Genomic DNA, 21,827 nt, shown 5'->3' with positions numbered 1-21,827 from the left:
GGCAAGGATGTGGAGAAACTGAACCACTGTTAGATTTATGGTGGTAAAGTGGAATAGTATTACCATTCTGGAAAACAATTTGGCAGTTTCTTAGAAAAAGTAAACGTAAAATTACCATGGAACAAACATGAGAACTTTTTACAAGTATTGCCATTTCATCTTTATACTAGTTAATGAAATATGTAATATATCAAATTGTTATAATGCTAGTGCAATAAATTTATTATACAGAGATACAATCTCAATAGTCTGTACACATACTATAAAATGTAGTATCCCTTTTCAAAAGCTGTTAAGTATTTTCTTCAATTCAGAATGTGAAGTCTATTTCATTAAATAATTATAATCTAGAATTCAGGCTTCTATCCCTTAATGTCAAATTAAACCACTGAATTACACATAAAAGAAAATCAAAATAGAAGAGTCAATGACACACCAATTGTCTTGTGACGTCATTTTATTTTCACCTACATAGACATCTTTCTCATGTCTTGTTACTAGAACAACTTGTATAGGGTTTTATGGTTTGGGGTAAACATTTTTAAAAAATGAACTTATCTTTATTATACAGAGTTATAATATAAAAATGATTTAAAGACTATGTTTTTCAGCATGTAGGTAGCTACACTGTAATCCTGTTGAAGGAACTTTCCTATTTAAGCTTATAGGATGAAAATATATAATTAAAGTCTTCTGATCATAGCTTGAGACCATCAAGGGAATGTTTAGTTTCCTCCACAAAGAGCCACCAGGATTTTTTCATAATCTCCTTTGGTTTCATCCTGTTGATTAAAAAAAAAGTATACTTAATGTTACTCGAAACCATAATTCTCTAATTTTTTTTACTTATAGAAGAATTATTTTTAGACTTAGCTGTAGATGAGATTACACATTACCATTCACTTAATTAAACAATATGTAGAACAGATAACTGATTTTTTTTATCATTGCATAAAAAAGCAATAGCCTTCAAGACTGAGATTACAAACTTTTCTGAATTAATTATGTTTTACATTAGTGCCATTATTTTCTATGAATGAAATATCACACAGAATTAAATACGTATAACACAAAATAATCTCATATCCTATGTGAGGAAATACTTGATTCACTCACCAGAAGAAGAGAAACATATAGTGCCTGTAATTTTCTCACGTTTTCTGGGTAGATTTTAGTTATCCAACATGACTAATTAATTAAATTTAAATAGTTATCTACCTTTCAGTAAGTCCAAAACCCTTGACTGTTCTTTGTCTTATTATTTTAACATTCTTATGAGACAACATGAACATAAATTTTAAACATTTTACATGTGATAAAATTAAGATAAATATTTTGAATAAGGAGTTTCTAATCCTCTGACCAATATTAATGGCAAAATAAACCGTAATGTCTATCTACCCTAGGGGGAACACTAGAATATTTTGCTTGCTGAATTTATGCGTGGGAAATGAAATGTTTCCATGACTTTGGTTGAAAAATGTACCTAGTATTTCAGTAAAGAACTCACTACTAGATTTTACCAGTGAAAGTTCAATTTACTCATGAAGTATACACCATAATATATTTAATTAATCTTACATATTAAATTTACAGATACAATAAGTCAACTCTTCTCTTTGAAGATCTTGCAAAAATAACTTTCATTTGTTGGGATGGCATTAGAGGAATCACAACATACCAGGATGGCTTGGCAAAGGGAGATACCATACATCTTCTGATAGAATGCTTTGATATCATTCATGTCAATTTCAGAACGGGAAACCATAATCCTGATCAGTGCCTTATGGCGAGTTCCAGCACCCTGGCCAAAACAAATGAGGGTGTCTCTTATATTCAGAAAATACTCTCATTAAAGAACATGAATTTTAAACTGAAGCCTTCTTATTCTTCCATATAATTTCTATACAGAAAGTAGCTATACACACACACACACACACACACACCTTACACAAATGGTAATGAAATTAAAATAAATAATCCTCTACATTAGCAGTAGGTATAGAGAGTTGTCACAACTTCCTAATTCATCTCTCACCATCCGGTCTCTACACTGTCCAATAATTACAAAAAAAAGGGAACTTCTAAACTGCAAATCTAATAATCTAGTCTATCTATTTAAAACACCGTCAGTGATCTTCTGTTGCTCTTAGGATAGAATCTAATCAGGGCTTATGACATCCTGCCTAATTCTTTTCAAGGCTTACAATATCCTGCCTAATTCTACCATCTCTTCCACTGTGCACCATCACTCTATACTTACTGTCTTGAGAAGGTTCTGTTACCTTTTGCCTTCAAGCCTGTGTGTGGGTTACTTCCTCCTCTTGGATCACCCTTGCTTTATCCCCATCTCTTCCACTCTTGCCCTCATCTGGCTCATTTCTATTCAAACTTCAGGTCTTAGTTTAGCTGACAGCAATGCTACATGGATTTCCAGAGTCTGGAGTATATGTCCCACTTTTCTCTTCCATGGCACCAGGTATTCATCATTACCCAACGAAATATCACACTAGACTATCACAGAAAGGGGGCAGCAACTATGCTAACCACTACAGAGCAGTACCTAGCATGTCTATCATTTCATAGATGCTCCTTCATATTATTCAAATAGTTAGATCTTTCTCTGTCTCTCTCTGAAAACCTCTTTATTTTGGAGCTGCAAAGAAAAAAACGAAGATAACTTCGTAACTATTCATTTGTGGGCGCAAAATATCAGTACAGAAGAGGTGCCTTGTATAATACCATGCATGTCAGAGAGTAAAGTTAAAGTGACATAGTTGATCTCAAATACATCATTCTACATCCTTAATCATAGAATGACATTTCGAAAGTCTCAACTATTAATCTGTGGCATGAAAAACAGAATAATAAAAATGACAAATCGGACTCATAAAGTGGGAGATTATAAAACTTACAACCTTAGAGGAAATAGGCCACTAAAATTATACATTAAAAAAGAAAGTATATCACCCTTCCCGTGGTGACACAGGTTTTAAGCAAATCACAAGTGAGCCATAAATCACTTACAGGCTCACTTTACAATCTCACCTGTAAAAAAAGGCACAGAATCTAACAAGTTTATTCTAAGAAGGTAGTGTATTACCTCTTCCATCAAATAGAACAATGATTCTCATTAATGGGAAGATATTAAATGTGTGATTGTCAAACAATATGAGGTTTTCTGTTCTTTCTACAAATAATTCTTCCTCTAAGCAGGACATATAAGTAGAATGGTACATACTTTCATGGCTTGATGAAGCTTCTCTGCAAAGAAAGCTGGTTTGCTTGTGGCACACTTCACTGTAAGAGAAGAAAATTTTAGTTGATGTATTTACCATGAAAAAAATGAAATACGCATATGAAAGAAACAGGAAATACAGAATTTTGCCAGCAGTATTCTATCCCTCATCATCATTCTTCACCTCTCATCTCCCAATATAGGGCAGTTAACTTCTGAGAAGGTATTTGTGACTCTCTAGATGGTGGTTTTGAATATTCTTTCCCCTGACGATCAATTTTTTTATTACCTTAAATACATCTCAAGAGCAACTTCAGTAGTTAGCGCTATCCTACATATATTCTCCTTGGGAATGGAGAAACCACTAGGTGTTCAAGGCTATATAAATACTTTATTTATGTTACTATAAGAACATTTAAAAAGAATACCCTGTGAACAACAGACATTGCAGACTACTAGAGAGGGCAGGGAGAGAGGGGGCATGGGTCAAAAAACTACTTATTGGGTACTATGCTCACTATCTGAGTGCAGTACACCCATGGAACAAACCTGCACCTGTACCTCTGTGTCTAAAATAAGAGTTGCACAAACAAATAAGTAAAAATCAATCAATCAATCAATCAATAAAACACTCTGGGATAGGATGGGCTTAAATATAAAGCAGAATCCAAATAATACTAGCACATGCCAGTTCATAGTGTTCTTCATCTTGTTGAGATCTATGGACCAACAGCATTGGCATCAATGGGGAGCTTGTTAGAACAGCAGAATCTAAGCTCCACTCCAGACCTGGGGAATCAGAATCTGCATTTTAACAAGCTTTCCAGAGGATTCAAGTGCATAGTCATGTGTGAGAAACACTGCTTGAGAACATAGGTTCCCCAACCCTGACGGTTGTCTGAATAACCTGGAAGATCTTTAAAAAGTACTGATTTTTAGAAGCCAAATCAGACCCATTGAATCAGACTCTCCTGGACCTGCCCAAGATTGCACAATTAACAAGCAGTAGACCAGGACTTGAAGTTACATTTATCCAGATGTTACATTTATTCCAGATCCCATGCTCTCAATGACCATTCTGAATTGCCTTTGTGGTGTGCCCAGCCTGGTCCATTGTTTGATATAAGTAGGTGCTCAATAAGTATAGTCTATCTCTCTATATTTTTGAAAAGGGGAATAATATCTATTGTTATTAAGGTTATAGTACTTTGCCAATCTTTTATGTTGCTTCAGTGGAAACAGATGCACTACTTCTGATTGTTTTTCGTTTTCTTTTATTGGTTTTGTTGCTGTTGTTGTTGTTGTTAAGTATAGGATAGCATTGAAAATACAATTTCTAGTTAGAAAACTCTTCCAACTGCCAAACTACATACCGATAGCTGTGAGGCATTTCTCAATGTCACCTTTCAACTCCAGGTCCAGAACTTTGTTCATGTCATGCTTACTGTACTTGGTGTATTTCTGAAACACTGAATATTAAATTTAAACTAAGATACATACAAAACATCCTTTTCTTTAGAAAGCTTTAGCAAAATCAAGGCAACTGACTCAAAGAATTTTTTAGAATAACAACTTCGGCTACACCTTTTAAAGCAATATACCCAATTAGTCATAACATGAATACTTCATCCTCTCCTAGGAATGTAACTCACATGGCCATTTTGGTATTCCTGTATATTTTGGGGAAATGTTTGCAAATGTTGACAGTTATTAGAAATGGCACATGATTGACAACAATAGCACTTCCTACAGCAGTTCTAAGAGCCATAGCAAACGGAGCTTCCCTTATGTAAAGACCTGTGCACCAAATTTCTGTTACATTTAACAGTAGGAATCAGTATACTGTTATAAAATGATGAACTTTGGTAATCGTCATAACTTTTCCGTTGCCTTCACTTCCAAGAGGCCCAGATCTAAATCTTGCACTCAAAGGCCTGAGTTTTGTCTTGTTGTTGTTTTTCCAAAGCACCTGCATATTTCTTTCTTCATTCAGCTCTGAGGGTTTTTTGTTTTGTTTTGTTTTTCTTCATTCTAATTTCATTTGTTCTGTTATGCATGTCTTTTCCCACACATATTCCAAATCTTTTAGGGGAGTAAAAGCAGTGGAAATAACAAAATTATGTTCCACATGCCCAAGTCACAAAATGTATTAAATATTATAAAGTAGTGGCTCTACAAAATCGGCCAAATTGACAAATAACAACAATGGGTCAGGAACACGATATCTGTTTGATACGGGAGAGATATTGAAAAAGGGTTTTGTTTTTATTTTCTCTTATTTGTCATCAAAAAAGAAAATTGCATCTTCCATAAACAGATTCCAGAAAAAAAAATTTATTGTTACCTCTGCGAAGTTGTGGATAGCTTCTGGTGGTAAGGATGGTATTGAACACGTTTACGTCTGTCCCCTTTCTCCTTTCTCCTGCTTCGTACAAGGCCTGTCAAGAAACACAAAAGTAAACACTTCACTATCTGCTGAAATGATATGTGCACAATAATGTTAGACCTTGTCAAAGATTATATAGGCAATCGCTTTGTGCCCAATACAGAGTAGTCAACAATAAGATTGCAAGTTCTTTAAAGATAGGGACCTTATTTTGTTTGTCAAATATCTTCCACAGTTTCTCTCAAGGTGCCTTGTAAACACTAGAGTCTGAATATATGTTTGCAGAATAAATGTTTGCTGAACTAAATTGCTTTAAGATTATGCTCTATAGTAAGACAACTCCAAGGGGATCTCTAAAAAGATTTTTTATTCTATGTTGTTCAAAGTAATTATCAGCAAATGTTACTTATAAATCAATAATTCAACCATAACCTGGACCTTGCATTTTGATGTTAGAATTTCTGGATTCAAATTCTGACTCTGCAATTTCAAAGCCATATAATCTTAGACAAATATTTCAACCTTACTAAATGACAGATTTTTTTTCTTTTATATATTAAAAATGTAATCCCTGCCCTATTGTCACAAGCAGTCTTTATTAACTTTGAAATGTTAACTACCATCATTCTCTTGGGTCACACTGATCCATGTAGCCTCCACAAATATATATTAAGAACCCTGATAGTCTTAAAATGGAAAGCAAATTCAGAAATGTCAAAAGCAAATAAGAATTTTTTATTATGGGCAATTATTCAAATGCTAACTCTTGTTCCTTAATATGCTTGAACAATTTCTATTAAACTGATAAAACCTCCAATGTATGTAAAAATTATTTTGCACTTTTCAAGCAAATTGATCTGATATGTATGCATTTATTGAACAAAAAGTTTGTGAGTGCCTATTATGTGCATGATAATGTACTAGTATAGCAGAAGTGGATGGGGGTGCACAAAGAAATCTCTATCCTTAGTGAAGCAGTAATGAATTCTCTAGAGAATACTGTTCCATAAGAAGGCATAATGCAAATATTAGTTGTTTGTTTGTTTTAAATGGAAATTCCAGGCTTTAAAATGGTATGATTTTTCTTATGTTGCCAGTGGTTTGGCATATAAATAACCAGCAATGTCATTGAAACGATATAAAACAATATGTTAAAAATTATATATTATTATAATTTATCCTATACTCTTATTATATCATTGCAGTAATATTTTGACAATATAAATTGACATCTATAAACCATTCCAAAGTTCTCTGTTAAAAATAACGTTAAATATGCTTGCTCTTTCCATTGCACATAATAAAAAAATTACATTTCCCCTTCTTATACCTAGTACAATGAAAGGTCAGAGTTTTTTTTAACAAACAATTCTTGGGAATGACAAATCAACTTTGTATTGTCCTTCTTCAGTTCTCTCTGGTTTTATGAATAATGAGAGATATTGAAAACTTACAAAGACTGCATTTTTTCTCTTTTGGGCTACAGAAACATGCCTCATTCAGGAAATGAACATTAAGAAGCCATTGGTCTCTCAGAAGATCTTAGATTTGCTTTCACAGGGCATCATGTGGTAGCCCCACCTAAGGTAGGAAGATGAACTGCAGCAGCATTTTTTTTTCTAATATAATATATTTTCTTTTATTATTATACTTTAAGTTTTAGGGTACATGTGCACAATGTGCAGGTTTGTTACATATGTGTCCATGTGCCATGTTGGTGTGCTGCACCCATTAACTCGTCATTTAGCATTAGGTATATCTCCTAATGCTATCCCTCCCCCATGCCCCCACCCCACAACAGTCCCCAGAGTGTGATGTTCCCCTTCCTGTATCCATGTGTTCTCACTGTTCAATTCCCACCTATGAGTGAGAACATGCAGTGTTTGTTTTTTTGTCCTTGCGATAGTTTACTGAGAATGATGGTTTCCAGTTTCATCCATGTCCCTACAAAAGGCATGAACTCATCATTTTTTATGACTGCATAGTATTCCATGGTGTATATGTGCCACATTTTCTTAATCCAGTCTATCGTTGTTGGACATTTGGGTTGGTTCCAAGTCTTTGCTATTGTGAATAGTACAGCAGTATTTTGTAAGCGCTTCCTTACCCTGGCATCTGAATCAGCCAAGTCTTCATTCACACCAAAGTCCTCAGATCGGTCACCCTGAAAGAAATCCCATTCTATTGTAAGCTCTTCTCTAGCATGTAATTGCATGATTTACTTAATTCTCTTAAACTCAGATAAATAATATTTTTTGAGAAAAAGATATTCTATTACTCATTTCTAGAAGGAGCTCAGATCCAAGATTTTACTTGCGATGGTTTTAGATGTTCTTCCCCTCCAAACCTCATGTTGAAATTTGATCCCCAATGTTAAAGGTGGGGCCTAGAGGGAGGTATTTGGGTCCTGGGGCTGATCTCTCATGAAGAGATTAATGCCATCACTGGGAATGAGTTCTTGCTCATGAGAAGCACGAGAGTTGGTTGTTAACGAGGCTGGCACCTCCCCATTCTCTCTCTTGCTTCCTTTCTTGCCATGTGGTCTCTGCACACACCAGCTCCCTTTCCTCTTCTGTCAGGAGTGGAAGCAGCCTGAGGCTCTCACCAGACATAGATGCCCAATCTTGAATTCGCCAACCGTCAGAATCCTGAGCCAAATAAACCTTTTTATTTTTAAAAATTACCTAGCCTCAGATATTCCCTTATAGCAACACAAAATGGACTAAGAAATTAGTCTTTATAAAACAAGAGGCGTTTCCTAAAGTATCTGAGTTGTACCTTAGCAAGAGAAAGCAAAGCGTTCCGAAAATCTCCAGATGTGTCTGAGGTTATGTCTTTGGCCAGATCTCTCTTCAGTTCTGAGAAAAAAGAAAAATAGATTTTATAGTAAACCAGTGATGAATAATAATAAGAATATCTGACATCTCTAAGTTGGTTGAAAATTCACAGTGCCACAGTGTTCAATGACTTATGGAACACGTTTCAAAATATTATCATTTTTAAATAAGAAGAGAAAAATTAAAGCAGGTAAATTTTTGGATCATTGAATTCATTTCATATGAAGCAATGGGAGCAATTTAGATAATACTGTGATTGAAAACTCACAGTCATAAAACTTTTGTTAAGAATAAATTGTATAGGTATACATTAGTAATTAATTCTGAAATACAACATGGCAGAATTTAAGCAATAGAATGAATAAAATAATTGTTTAAAAGAACAAAATGAGGTACTTGCTTGAATGTAAATTATTTATTTAGTTTAAAAACTCTAAATGTCTTATAAGTAATGCATTTTGATGATTTATGTGTGTGTAAACACTTCTGCTTAACTACGTAAAATAATACTGTAATAGGAAAAATTAATTGAATTTATAATTGACTAGTGCTATGGTTTTCATATTGTTTGTTTGGCCTTGCCAAGTCTCATGTTGCAATTTATTCTCCATTGTTGAAGGTGGGGCCTGTTGGGAGATGTTTGGATAATGTGGGCAGATCCCTCATGAATGGCTTGGAGTGAGTTCTCATTCATAGTTTCTTAAAGAACTGGCTGTTGAAAAGAGCCTGGCACCTCCTTTTCTCTCTCTCCCTCTCTGCACACATCTGCTTCTGTCTGCTTTCTGCCATGAATAGAAGTAGTATGAGGCCTTCATCAAAAGCAGACACTGGTCCCATACTTCTTGTACAGTATTTCCTTTCTTTTTACATTACTTGGTCTCAGATATTTCTTTATAGCAACACAAACGGACTAAAACAACTTGAAACTGGGCAATGTAATGAACTATCACTGGCCTATATCTTGGCCATATGAAAAATATATAAACACTTATTTTTATAAACTATGTTTTATCAAACAAAAAATAATCATCATTATTATTATCACTGATACATGGATCTAACATAAACATTGGTAATTAAATAAGAATTGCAGAAAATGAGATTTAAAAGCTTCCTTATTTTTATTCTTTTATTAAATTCCTCTGAAAACGATATGCAAAAGCTATTGTATTCTCCATGCTTGGTATGAGAATCAAGCAGAAAGATCTTCTATATGCCATATATTAGACTGGGAAAGCAAAAAAGCCAGCAGCTCAGGGAAATGAGAGAAGGAAAATGGTAAGAGACTTGCAATTACCCTCTTTTCAGTGTTGAGCACATCATTTAAATGAGATGCTTCACTGGAGAGATAAAATAAGCTAAGACTAGTCTTTTATTCTGTGAATTTAACTAGAGATAAAGAGTGAGTCGCTTATATTCATAATGATAAAGTTAAGGTTTCCAACAGAGAATTATAAGCACCTAATTCTTTACTTTTTCAAGGACAAATGAAGAACATTTTGTTAGAGGATTTTTTTGTTATTATATATTCTTTTCAAAATAAATGATGTTGGGACATTTTTATAAAATACATTCCAGAATAATAGAAAAGTGTTTTTCAGAAATTTTTAAAAATTCAGTGCTCTGAATTGAGGTTTCCATTATAATCGTATGTGGCCATTTATCCTAGAGGAACATTTTCTATTAAAACGCAAGCTTGATGCGGATTGGGACACCATCTCCCTTGTCAGCAACCTAGCAACTCAAGCGTTGCCTGGTAACAGCATTTAATAGACATGTGCCAAACAATAAAGAAACATTTTGATATGTAGAGATCCCAAAGCTGCCATAATTAACATACACATTCAATTTTAAGAAAGTATATTAGATTTCCTTTTCAACTAAGGCATTTGGACTGTTGGACATTACAACTTACCCTCTCTGTAGACCCTGTTGATGTCTCTGATTTCTTTGTTAGTTCTTGATGCCAAAATCTCAATTAGAGTATCTTCATCAGTTCCAAGGCCCTAAATTTGAAGAGAAGAAAAGGATAAATGTAGAAAAAAAGCTTCATGCAAGAGGATCAACTAGTTTTTGGTGTTCCAAAATTTGTTTGACTCTGTCATTTAGTAAATTTCACCCACAACATTTAATAATTACAATAAGCTCTATTACATTGCCCTAAAACAAGTTTATCATCAATATTTTGGGTAAAAATAAAAATGAAAATATATGACTCATGTAGTGACATGACACGGAAGGTGTTAGTGCCAACATTTATGTTTTCATGTATATATTAATTCCTTCATTGAGGTATTAATTTATTTATTCTTCAAACTCCCACTGATTGACAGGCACTGTACTAGATTTTGAAAATAACATAAGCATAAGTGACTTGCCCAATACATCCTCTTGAGGAAAGGAGTTTGCTTAAATTGGGTGATTTACCTTCATGGCAGCACGAAGTTCATCAGCATCAAATTGCGCTGGAGTTTTTAGCAGAGCTAAAACAACCTCCTCAAGGTGACCTGTAAGGGCTTTCTTCAGTGTTTCATCCAGGGGCTACAAAAAAAAGATTAGAATCAGGGCTTCCAATAAGTAACATGCAAGGTTAAAAAATGTGGTGTTACCTGACTTTAGGTCATCATACAACTCATCCCTAAACCCAACCATCTTTTAGAGCTTCTTCCCTTCACATACAAAGTGTACCAAATATTTTGAAACATTATCTTACTCTTCTAGATCTAGAGGGATTAGAATAAAATTTACTGAATTCATCGATAACTTCTTAAAGCATAGGGTTAGTAATCTTATATACAGGGGAGAAATCACAAAGATCAAAACACAGAGGACTGTGTGCTAACAGAAAACAGAAGTAAAATTACTTTTAAAATAATATATTCATGTGCCCAATCTTTGAGGTTTGTACTTCTCAAATAATAAGCAGTATAATCAGATATTGAAATTATATAGTTTTCTAATTTCATTGCTTTAGAAAACTACTCATATTTGGTATAAAAGGCATAAGGCTTATTTTTAAAGTAGAATTATATAAAAACTTTAGGCATTAAACAGCTCAGTTTAAATATTAGTACATTTCAATCAGACCATATTCTTTATTGACAACAGCAATCTTGATGTTTACGTTAAGATTAAAAATTTGTCCCCAGAGCACCACATCTGCAAACAATATACACCAAGATGACTAATGTATAAAAATAGGAAATTTGATAAAATGGATTAAATTACAACAAAGTGGATAAACACTGCAATCCCAATCATAGATGTAATGAGAAAACAGTGATTAGAAACTTAATGAACTAGGTAACTGTGCTTCTGAATCCATGGTTAAGTATAAATATGCTGAAATTAAATATCTAAATTTACCACTCTAACTTACCTTTCCTGTTTCCTGGAGATATGCTGCTTTGATCTGTTGACGCTGTGCATTGTTTCGCTTAGTTAGAATGTCAATGATGGTTGCTTCATCCACACCTGGAAATAAAGGGCCAACAGCCTTTAACATCAATTTTCTTCATCATCAATTGACGTAAAATAATTCATTATCGAGATGCTCCAAAAGAACTTCTTAACAAATTAAGAAATATAAATTATATATTAGCCTAGAAAATCAATGCTATACTACATATGAAGGAAGCACTTGGGAGAATGACATTTCATTCATTTGAGTGAGAAAGGAAGAGACAATTAACTTTTCCTGGCCCTCAGTGTTGCAGTGTTTGATCCTAGTTGCAACTCTATATGTGAACAGAGGTTTTAATTTCAGCATGGAATTTCTGCTAGAAATGAGCCAGTAATATCTGCTGTAACAGCAGAGATTCCACTGATTTGAGCACAATTTCCTCAGTGTTAAGTAAATAATTATATTTTCATTTGGCAAAGAAATTGTTTTATCTTCAAAATGAAACAGATTCTTTCCATTGCACATGTCCGTTTTTTGACAGTCATTCAAATAGCCGTTCTGAAATGTCCAGGAGGGAACTGTTTTGAGGAAACACGTTACCTTTAACCATTATGGCCTTGTGCAAGGCAGCGACATCCGAGGATGGATTGAAGGTAGGATAGGGGCTCACTGCTGATCCAGGACCACCTTTGGATGACTTCACAGTTTGCTAAGAATGAGAGAGAAATAAATTAATGGCCATTTACTTATATTCATTTTTATTTCAATATTGTAATCATAATTTTATTATCACTCTACTTACAACATATTCCTGCTCTTCATTTTCAATAAACCAGGCCTGCTTGAGGAATTCTGATACCATTGCCATTTTTGAAAAAGTGTCTAGAAAGAAAACAGGTAGATGCTTTTACAAAACAAACGCACCACACACAACCTCTCCTTCCTCACCTTTTACATACATAAGAGGTAGCATTAGAGAGTAGCCTTGCTCTTACTTTCCAGGATTAATTACACTTAGGAGCATAACAAAATGTAAGACGCAATTTTTTTTAAAAGAAGCTTTTATACTTAAAATGAAACCATACCCTCCTCTCTGAAACTGAACTCTTTCTTGGCATATTCAGTTCTAAACTTTAGAGATCAGACAAGTACTACAAGTAAGCACACAGGCTGAAGAGAGGAGTTTGTGGTTCACTGCATTGTTCTAAATTTATAGACCATCCACCATATGCCAAGCACTAAGAGTACATAAACATTGAAATATCATCTTAAGTACCCTCAGAACTTAAAGCTAGTGTGTGCTCTCCATAGGAAAACATAAAGGCTAAAGAAACTTCTTAGAGTAGGCCCTGGCTGACCCAAGCCTCTCTTGAAATGAGTCAAGATTAACCTGGCAGAAAAGTTAAAGAAGCAGCTTGTCATATTTGGGAAGCAGAAGAAAGTTTGCTGGAGCAAGAAATGTTGGCAGAAGCTGAAACAAGAAGTTTAAATGTGTCCACAAAGCTTTGGGAAAACATTAATGGGTTTCTTTCTGTTTGCTTGTTTTTTTAAAGCAGCATGGTTTCATTTATGTTTCCGAAAGACCATTCATCCTTTATCATGGAGAATGGCTAAGAGGTAGACAAGATGGAGGATTAGAACACTATTTAGTAGACCATTAGACCATCTATGTGGAATTATTGAGAGCCTGTACAAAAGTAATGGCTAGATGAAAAGCTTAATGATTGCTTTTTTTTTTTTTTTTTTGAGATTTAGTCTTGCTCTGTCTCCCAGGCTGGAGTGCAGTGGTGTGATCTCGACTCACTGCAACCTCCATCTCCTGGATTCAAGCAATTCTCCTGCCTCAGCCTCCTGAGTAGCTGGGATTACAGGCACCGGCCACCACGCCTGGCTAATTTTTGTATTTTTGGTAAAGAGAGGTTTTCACCATGTTGGCTAGGCTGATCTTGAACTCATGATCCCAGGTGATCTGCCCGCCTCGGCCTCCCAAAGTGCTGGAATTACAGGTGTGAGCTACCACTCCCAGCCAATGATTACATTTATAAGGTAAAATAATTTGTGCCAATCTGTACAAGTGAATTCAGATTTAAAATTTTACTTGTAAAAAGATATCCAGGTGATATTTCTCTCTGAATAATTTAGTTTCCTTTTCTATTTCTTGATATAAAATTACTCAGCATTGAAGTAATTGCTATCTTCACATTTCTTCCTATTTGAGCTGTCTAAATAGTAGTCCTACATATTTTTCCACCCAACACAAATAACCCAGAAAAGGATTATTTTATACTGGATTTTTTTTGTTGTAACAGGAAGCCTAGAGGTGAAATTGTAACATGCATGTTCTTTTGGCAAACTCTATCTTAAAGGAAATTTCTTGAATTGCTACATGGCTTGGCAATATTTTTATTTAATGAGACATATTTTTAAGATCTTAAGTATATTGAAAATTAATGTGTTCTCTGTTTTGGCCACACACACACAAAATGCCATCACAGATCCTTTTAGTCTGGGGATGTTTTTCAGAGGCCTTGCTCAAGGTCTACACTGATCTGTCTGTCTATACCATTCTGTTTCACCCCTCTAGAGACTACTCTCATGAATGTGTGTGAGAGAGGTTGGGAGAATAATCTTGGCAGTTTTAAATTCTTGATATGAAGATAAATGACTCATGAGGTATAAACTGATTCCTCAACAGCATGTTCAGACAAACTGTTTCAATTTTCACCTGCTAAAAAGTAACTGGAGTTGCAAGTAATAACACTGAATGCATGAAGAAAATAATATCCAAAGCAGAAATCATCCCCACTTAATTCGCATGGGATTGCTCTTATTACTATTCTGTCATCTGTGAGAAGAACCAATACTTTTTCCATTCATTTAAAGCAGCCTCTTTCCTAAAGTTAATTGATATATTTAAAATTGTTTCCTGATAAAGTAACAACCTGCAATTTGGCACAAGGTTTTAGTTCCCATTACAGTCTAGTCTGATGCAATTGCGGTTGCCACATGGAGTTTCGTATTCCAACTTCTTAATTGGCACACCCAATACTTTAAAAGCAATTCTAGCAGCTTCAGGCACTCAAAATTTCCATTTTCATCATCTCATCCAAGCCTTTGATAAAGAATAATCATCAAAATGAGTGTTATAATTCATCACTTGGCAAAGTACTACTCCATCACTTATAAAAACATGTTCATTAATTCCATTCTTTTCAATTAGCAAATAAAAACTTCAAAAGAAAGCAAAAGAAAGACTAAAGATATTGTCCAGTCTAATGTTAAAGGTGTATCTGACAACTTCAAAATAAACTTTATAAAAACTTCAATGTACTAGTTTTTTTTTTTTTACTTCTAAAAAATACTTGAATAATTTCCATTTAAAAAAAAGGCAGAGAAAGCCTAGGAAAAGGTAATATTAATTACATAACACAAGATAACAAAAGTAAGTGGTTTAAGTCACTTATTTGAAAGAGAGAGCATCCCTAGAGGAGATAGCTTTGTGATTTGTATCTTCTAAGTTCCTACGTTCTAGCCTGAAGTATTTGGATAGACTAAAAGCATAATCTAGGAAAGAAAAGCAGCCAATAGAGAATTTTCTCCAAGAAATCAATTAGTGAAAAATGGAATCTGAATTCAGCCAAATTCACCACTAGCTCTTAGCAAAGATTAACACAGGAGCATCAAGGCAGGATATAAGAAATTGCTCTAAAGGAAACAGATTTTATCACATACAGCTGGTTAAGGGTCCAAAGCCAACTGCACATATTAACTGAACTTCTGAATAATTATAATACAACTAACAAATACCAAATATATATTTTTTTATATATTGGCCAAATTCTATCCATAAGCCATTCTGACTCTTCAATACCTACACTCTGCATGAAAACCTGCCTGAGCCAATGAGTTCATGAAAGGTTTGCTTTTTTCTATCTTTTTGTTTGTAGTGTATAAAGCCTGCAATAGATTTTAAAGAGCCTGTTCTATCAACTTACAGATTTCAACTAACTCAATACAGATTTCAGCTAACCAAACATAAGCTCTAAAACTAAGTTTATTTCAGTACTTAGCATGAGCTCATTGAAGGTGAAATTGGCCATTTATACATAGGATAATCTATAAGGAAATTAACAATATTTCACATTTCTTCTAATTAATGGTCTTTTTGTAAACATGCACTGCCTACCAATGTCTGCTTATCTGTGATTTGAATGTATAGCTTTCTAAAGAGTAGCAATTTTTTTGCATATTTATGTGTCCTAAGAGAGAACCCCCTTCATTTTTCTGTCTCTCAGCCTCATGAAAGTCTACCTCTAGAATTTGTGACAGAGGAAGCTGAGTTTTGTGGTTGATTATATCTTCCTGGTTACAATCTAGAACTATCAGAGTTTTGCAATGATAGTAACAGCAATGACTAACCCTTGCTTGGAATACTAGCCTTTAATCATTATCCTCAGTTTCTATCTGGGAAAACTGAGTATTATTTTCAAGCAGTCTTCCTGCTGGTAGTGGCAAGAATGGAGACATAAATCCATCCCTTTTGATTCCAAAGTGTTATATATTTTGGCTGGGCATGGTGGCTCACACCTGTAATCCCAGCAATTTAGGAGGCCAAGGTGGGCAGATTACTTGAGGCCAGGAGTTCAAGACCAGCCTGGCCAACATGGCGAAACCCCATCTCTACCAAAAGTACAAAAATGAGCCAGGCATGGTGGTGTGCACCTGTAGTCCCATCTACTCAAAAGGCTGAGGCAGGAGAATCACTTGAACCCAGGAAGAGGTGGAGGCTGCAGTGAGCCGAGATCGTACCACTACACTCCATCCTGGGCAACATAGCAAGACTCTGTCAGGAAGAAAGAAAGAAAAAAGAAAAGAAAAGAAAAAAAAAAAAGAAAGAGAAGGGAGGGAGGGAGGGAGGGAATTAGTGACCAAAAAGAAAATGACATGATCAGTGTTCTTTTTAATCACTCACACCTGACAATCAAATTCATTAACAGTCAACTTGCGCAGACCGTGGCAGGTTTCACCCCAGCCTTAGGGAGTTTATTTTTAAATGCATTGCCTTGTGTATAGTTTTTCCTCAAATATATATTTCACAAGTCCTTCCCACACCTTCCCTGGTGAGAGAAAGCAATTAAGACTACACAATGGCATGACTTACAGAAAGCAATTTATGAAAGTTAACCTCACTAATGTTTTGCTTCTAGGCTTTTCGATAGGGTGTTCTTCTTGCCTGGAATGCTTGTTCCTCCTCCACATTCACTTCCCTTTGCCTAATTAATTGCTACTTCTAAGTGAGGCATCAGCACTGATCTCATCACGTTCTTCAGAAACCCTTCATTAGTTCCTCAGCTCTGGATTCAGTGACCTTCCATGCTCTCCCAAAGCATCCTGACTTCACCCCTACACCAGCCCCACCATTCTGTATTATCACTTTCCATTGGCTTATTTATATTCCCCAGCAGCAGGCCATGAGGCCTGCGCTAACATACAAATAATAATATTCATTATGTATATACTTCCAATCCCTAGCAAAATGCCTGGAATTTAGGATGTTAATAAGTATTATTGAATGAATATCATGTATCATTGCTAATATTTTAAAAAACGTATCTACATTAATTTAACAAACATTTTCTACTCACAACTCTAGGATATGAAATACAAATTGAAGTATACTGGTTCTTGATTATCTGGCGATCTGACCTCAAGAAAAACATTTAGCTTCTCCAGAGGGTTTTCATTTATAAAATAAGAATGTTGAAGTGATTAGCATCTAAGATCCATTTACAGCTCTGAAGTGCCAATCTTAAATATTACTTCAAGTAGATGAAGATGAAGAAAATTAGCATAATGAAGGAAGGCATTGTATAAATTGGATTGTTCTGAGCTTCCTGATGAAATTCTGTCCAATTTTAAAGGAAAAGGAAATAGTTGATTTCAAAAAACTGTTTATAGTTTATCATTGAAAAAAATAGGTTCACTGGTTTAGCTCTGATTTTAAATGTCATAAATTAATAGGTCTAGAGAGAGCTAACATCATATTCAGAAATCAAACTTTGCTGACTTTCTGGTTGAAAAAGTATTTAATAAGCATGAAACTCTGACTGGTTCCTTAATAATGTTATTATTAACTATTTTGTCAACATCTGTTAAATGTTGGCTATGTGCCAGATGCGGTTGAGCCTGGAGCTAGGGTGGTAATGTCACTTTTGGGGAAGAGGCCATTTCAGAATTATGAAACCAACATTTTACCACATTTGAGTCACTTGCAATGTGCATTCTCTTACAGCTACCAAAATACTCCTGTGGAAAGAGGGCAACATTGCTTTCTCAAAGTTTATACAATCTTTTAGATATAAGCAAGGCAAGAAAAATTCTATCCTTGTTAATTAGCTAGCAGTGAACATAAGAAATCAGAACATTTAATAAACATTTAAAATGAATGAACAGAAAAATCCTTGAAGGAACATGTTTAAGAAAAAAATATCCAGATATATGATGTGTAATCTCACTTTTACAAATATATCCAACACCAGTAAATACTCTAGTTTTGCTTTGTGCTTTTCTAAGAAGTTTTATGGCCATTAGCTCATGCAACAATCAAGTGGAATAGCTGTTAGAGGGCCTCACTGACATTCCCCTAGGATAATGTATCTGACACTACCCAGAAAGTATTTCCCTTCTTCTTAGGTTTTCCACCAGCACTTGAAAAGCCTGTATATGACACAGAGACTACAAGAAAAGGAATGCGGCCACACCCTCTTTAAATGAAACAAGTAATAAGCGGACCTTCTTATTTTAAATAGCATGAGCAAATATAACATATATTTTTAGATGTTTATTACAAAGAGCATAATTACCACTTTGAGGTCTGAATCTATCTTGTTTTCCTTAAAAAAGAAGAAAATAAATTATGAAAGTCCTACTGTTTTGAAACAGTTCCCTGCAGCCCACTCCTATCACTTTTGTTCTTGCCCCCAAAAAGCAGCCCCCATCACAGTTTCTCTGTAAAACACACACAGCTCTTGGGAAGAAATATTTCAAGGGGAAGGAAAGGAAAAACACATTCTTTTAAGGCTACCAGAGGAAAAGCACATTCTTTCCTTCTTTCTCATGGTAACTTACCAAGAGTACAATGAGCCAGTATTAAGCAAACTTATCATATTTTTACTTGTATTTGCTAACTAAGTAGAACAAAAACATTGTAATTTGCGATTCCTAAAATATAAATATCCAATGTAATTCTACAGAAAGATTTATGAATGACTTATCATGTTAAATGCAACTAACCATAAATCCTGTAGAAGCAGTAACATTTAACATAGTGATGAGAAAAGTTTTCAAAACAACCAAAACTAACTAAAAGGAAAACCAAGACTTACCTTTATCTCTACCTTCTTGCAAAGAACTAAAGAGAAATTCTTCTCTGAAGATTTCACGCTAGCAATGGAGACTTGGGCTTCTGATTTTATAGGATTTTAAAGGAAGCCACACCTAGCAACCAGAAGTTAGTAATTGGCTGCCTTCTGTTTGAAGTACATGGCTCAGCTATGTCCAAAAACAAAGGGAAACAAGTCTTGCAAAACTACTCACTAAACCAACTCAGCTGGCATTACAAAGGAAAAGAAATGGAAGGACTGATTTCCCCCCCTCTTTATTTTGCACTTTTATTTGCAGATGGGATATTTATTTTGCACTTTCATTTTCAGAGTGTACATCTGCCCCAATCCTAATACCAGTGATTGGCACACTTTTATAGTTAAGTAGGTTGTAGACTAAAAAGTACGTTACCTTCAAAACTAAACAAAAAAACAAAATCTTACATTTGAATTCCGCCTCCATCACTTATTATTCTGTGACTTTAGGGACATATTTAATTTTTCTGAACCTGTTTTTACTTTTGTTTTGTTGTCTTCCCCCCCCTTTTTGTGGAGAATGGGGTCTCGTTATATTGCCCAGGCAGGTCTCAAACTCCTGGGCTCAGGCTATCCTCCTGCCTCTGTCTCCCTAAGAGTTGGAATCACAGGCGTCAGCCACCATGCCTAGCTGTTTTTACTTTTGTATATAAGAGCATTATCTAAGTTGTCTACCCACTAGAATTCTTGTAACAATGGAGAAATAACATATATTGGTAAATTTTAACATTACACAGTGCCAAATGATTTTCTATTTATATTTTTCTTGCCTTAAAAAATAAAAGACTTTTGTTCCTAGATATAGCTTGTTGTTATAAATAAGAAATATAGAAGTAATAAAGTTCCAGATTGGCTCAAAATTTTGAACAAAGGTAATGCCAAAAATTTGATCATTATGACGTTCAATAAAAGCATTGACATCAGAAGCCCTATCTACATTAATTCTTGTAAATAGAGTCAGTTACATAGAACTATATATATAACTTGTAATATAGATCAGTTATATATACATTTTGATGCACATAGATCTTTGACATTGTAGACTAGTTGAACAACAAAACAAGGAACTAGAGCAGCAACTATTACAGAACACATTCCATAAGAAATTTCCCACCTGATGGAGGAAAATTGGTTCTGGTAACTTCCATAGTGGTTCATTTTCATTCTTCTTGAAACACTACAAAGTATTATATGATGTTTCCATTAAAGTGCAGAAGTGTAAAATCTCATAGCATTATGGCTTAATTTATGCTGCATTTAGTGGTTTGTTCTTTTTCCTCTTTTCCTTATAGATATTTCAGGTAAAAAACATCAAGTTTAGGAAGTTAATGAAAATACTTTCTAAAGATTGGCAGTATTTTATAATACATTCTAAGTTCTCGATGCCAGTATCAATGAAGTCAACATATCCTGAAGCAGGACAATCATCTAATCTAAATATTTAAGAAAATGTCAATATATGTTTTTACTATCATGTGTAAGTTGAAAATTAATTAGTTATCTGCTAACAAGTTAATTTAATTGATATTATTGCAAATTGATCTTGACAGATGTAGACTAACTTTCTAATACCATATTTATGTCATCAAGTGAGAAGGAATAGGATGATTATACAAAATCTAGTTTTTCTTTTTTTCTTTAATTTGCATTTGTATTCCTAACTCTGGTAATGGAACTATTGGAACAGTCCTGCACAGTGATGCTTTTGTGAAATGAAAAAAGTCTACTTACTTTTTATAAAATATAACAACCTAGAAAACATATATAGTCTCACTTTGTTTTGTTGCTGCTATTACCAGTGCCATAAACTGAATGGAATTATTTTATATGTTTGGATTTGTAATACATAAGCAAACCTAAAATATCAACAATAAACATGGTAATTGTAGCAGAATTAAGAAAAAAAAAGTGAAAAGAATGTTTTTCCAAAATTAACTTCCAGCTGTAACACTAAAGGCAAGTGAAACTCCCAAACATAACAGAAAAAGAAAGCCACTAATCATCTAGATATATTGCTGTGAATAATCTGTCAAAATCTTTTTCTCCGCACAATAATAATGTCGAGTAGATTTATGGAAATAAAAGAACAAGTAAAATATGTTATCATTAACAGTGAGGGGATAATCATGGGTTAAATGCTTTCTGTGGGTGAAACGCCACATACTCCAGAGAAATGACTCACCACTCTTGCTGTTTCTAGAAGATGATGATTCATTGGCTCCACTTACTTTACAGAGAAAATAAAGAAAGAGAAAGAAAGAAAAAAGACAGTTAAAATCAATCTCTATATGTTACGTTTTTCACAGCATGTTTATTTTCACTCATTTGGTTTAGAATCTGATAGTGAAGAGGAAACGAAACAAAACAAGAAGAGGAAATATGGAGTCTCTCACATACATCTCATTGTGCATAAGACTCTTGCAAAATATCTGATCTTAGTAAGCTGTCCCCTCATCCTTTACATTTAACTCTATCTAAGCATTACTTGTTATATGGAAGAAATAGTATATTCTGAATGATCAAGAACAGCATTTCACAGATATTC

At 34.4% G+C, this 21,827-nt stretch overlaps 1 protein-coding gene across 4 annotated transcripts; it reads right to left on the bottom strand.

Annotated features, from left to right (window-relative positions):
- Window positions 1-439: 439 nt before the first annotated feature.
- On the bottom strand, window positions 440-21,563 carry ANXA1 (annexin A1). Of its 4 annotated transcripts, XM_058445460.1 has the most exons (14): window positions 19,250-19,310; window positions 18,728-18,757; window positions 12,667-12,746; window positions 12,465-12,573; window positions 11,841-11,935; window positions 10,889-11,002; window positions 10,377-10,467; window positions 8,403-8,482; window positions 7,732-7,788; window positions 5,583-5,676; window positions 4,612-4,707; window positions 3,242-3,300; window positions 1,682-1,804; window positions 450-782 (listed from the first exon to the last, which is right to left on the bottom strand). In XM_058445460.1, the coding sequence occupies exons 3-14, from the start codon at window positions 12,730-12,732 to the stop codon at window positions 726-728; spliced, it is 1,041 nt and encodes a 346-aa protein (XP_058301443.1). In that variant the 5' UTR covers window positions 12,733-12,746; window positions 18,728-18,757; window positions 19,250-19,310; the 3' UTR covers window positions 450-725. The 4 variants fall into 4 exon arrangements, with proteins under 4 accessions (XP_032020195.1, XP_058301443.1, XP_032020196.1 ...); XM_032164304.2 differs by lacking the exon at window positions 18,728-18,757 and having other exon boundaries at window positions 440-782; window positions 19,250-19,342; XM_032164305.2 differs by lacking the exons at window positions 18,728-18,757; window positions 19,250-19,310 and adding an exon at window positions 21,465-21,563.
- Between the last annotated feature and the right edge of the window lie 264 nt (window positions 21,564-21,827).

This window comes from Hylobates moloch, unplaced genomic scaffold, assembly GCF_009828535.3.
Source record: "Hylobates moloch isolate HMO894 unplaced genomic scaffold, HMol_V3 SCAFFOLD_10, whole genome shotgun sequence".
NCBI classification, from domain to species: Eukaryota; Metazoa; Chordata; class Mammalia; order Primates; family Hylobatidae; genus Hylobates; species Hylobates moloch.
Note: the sequence above shows the minus strand (reverse complement) of the source record. Positions and strands in the feature narration are given on the sequence as shown.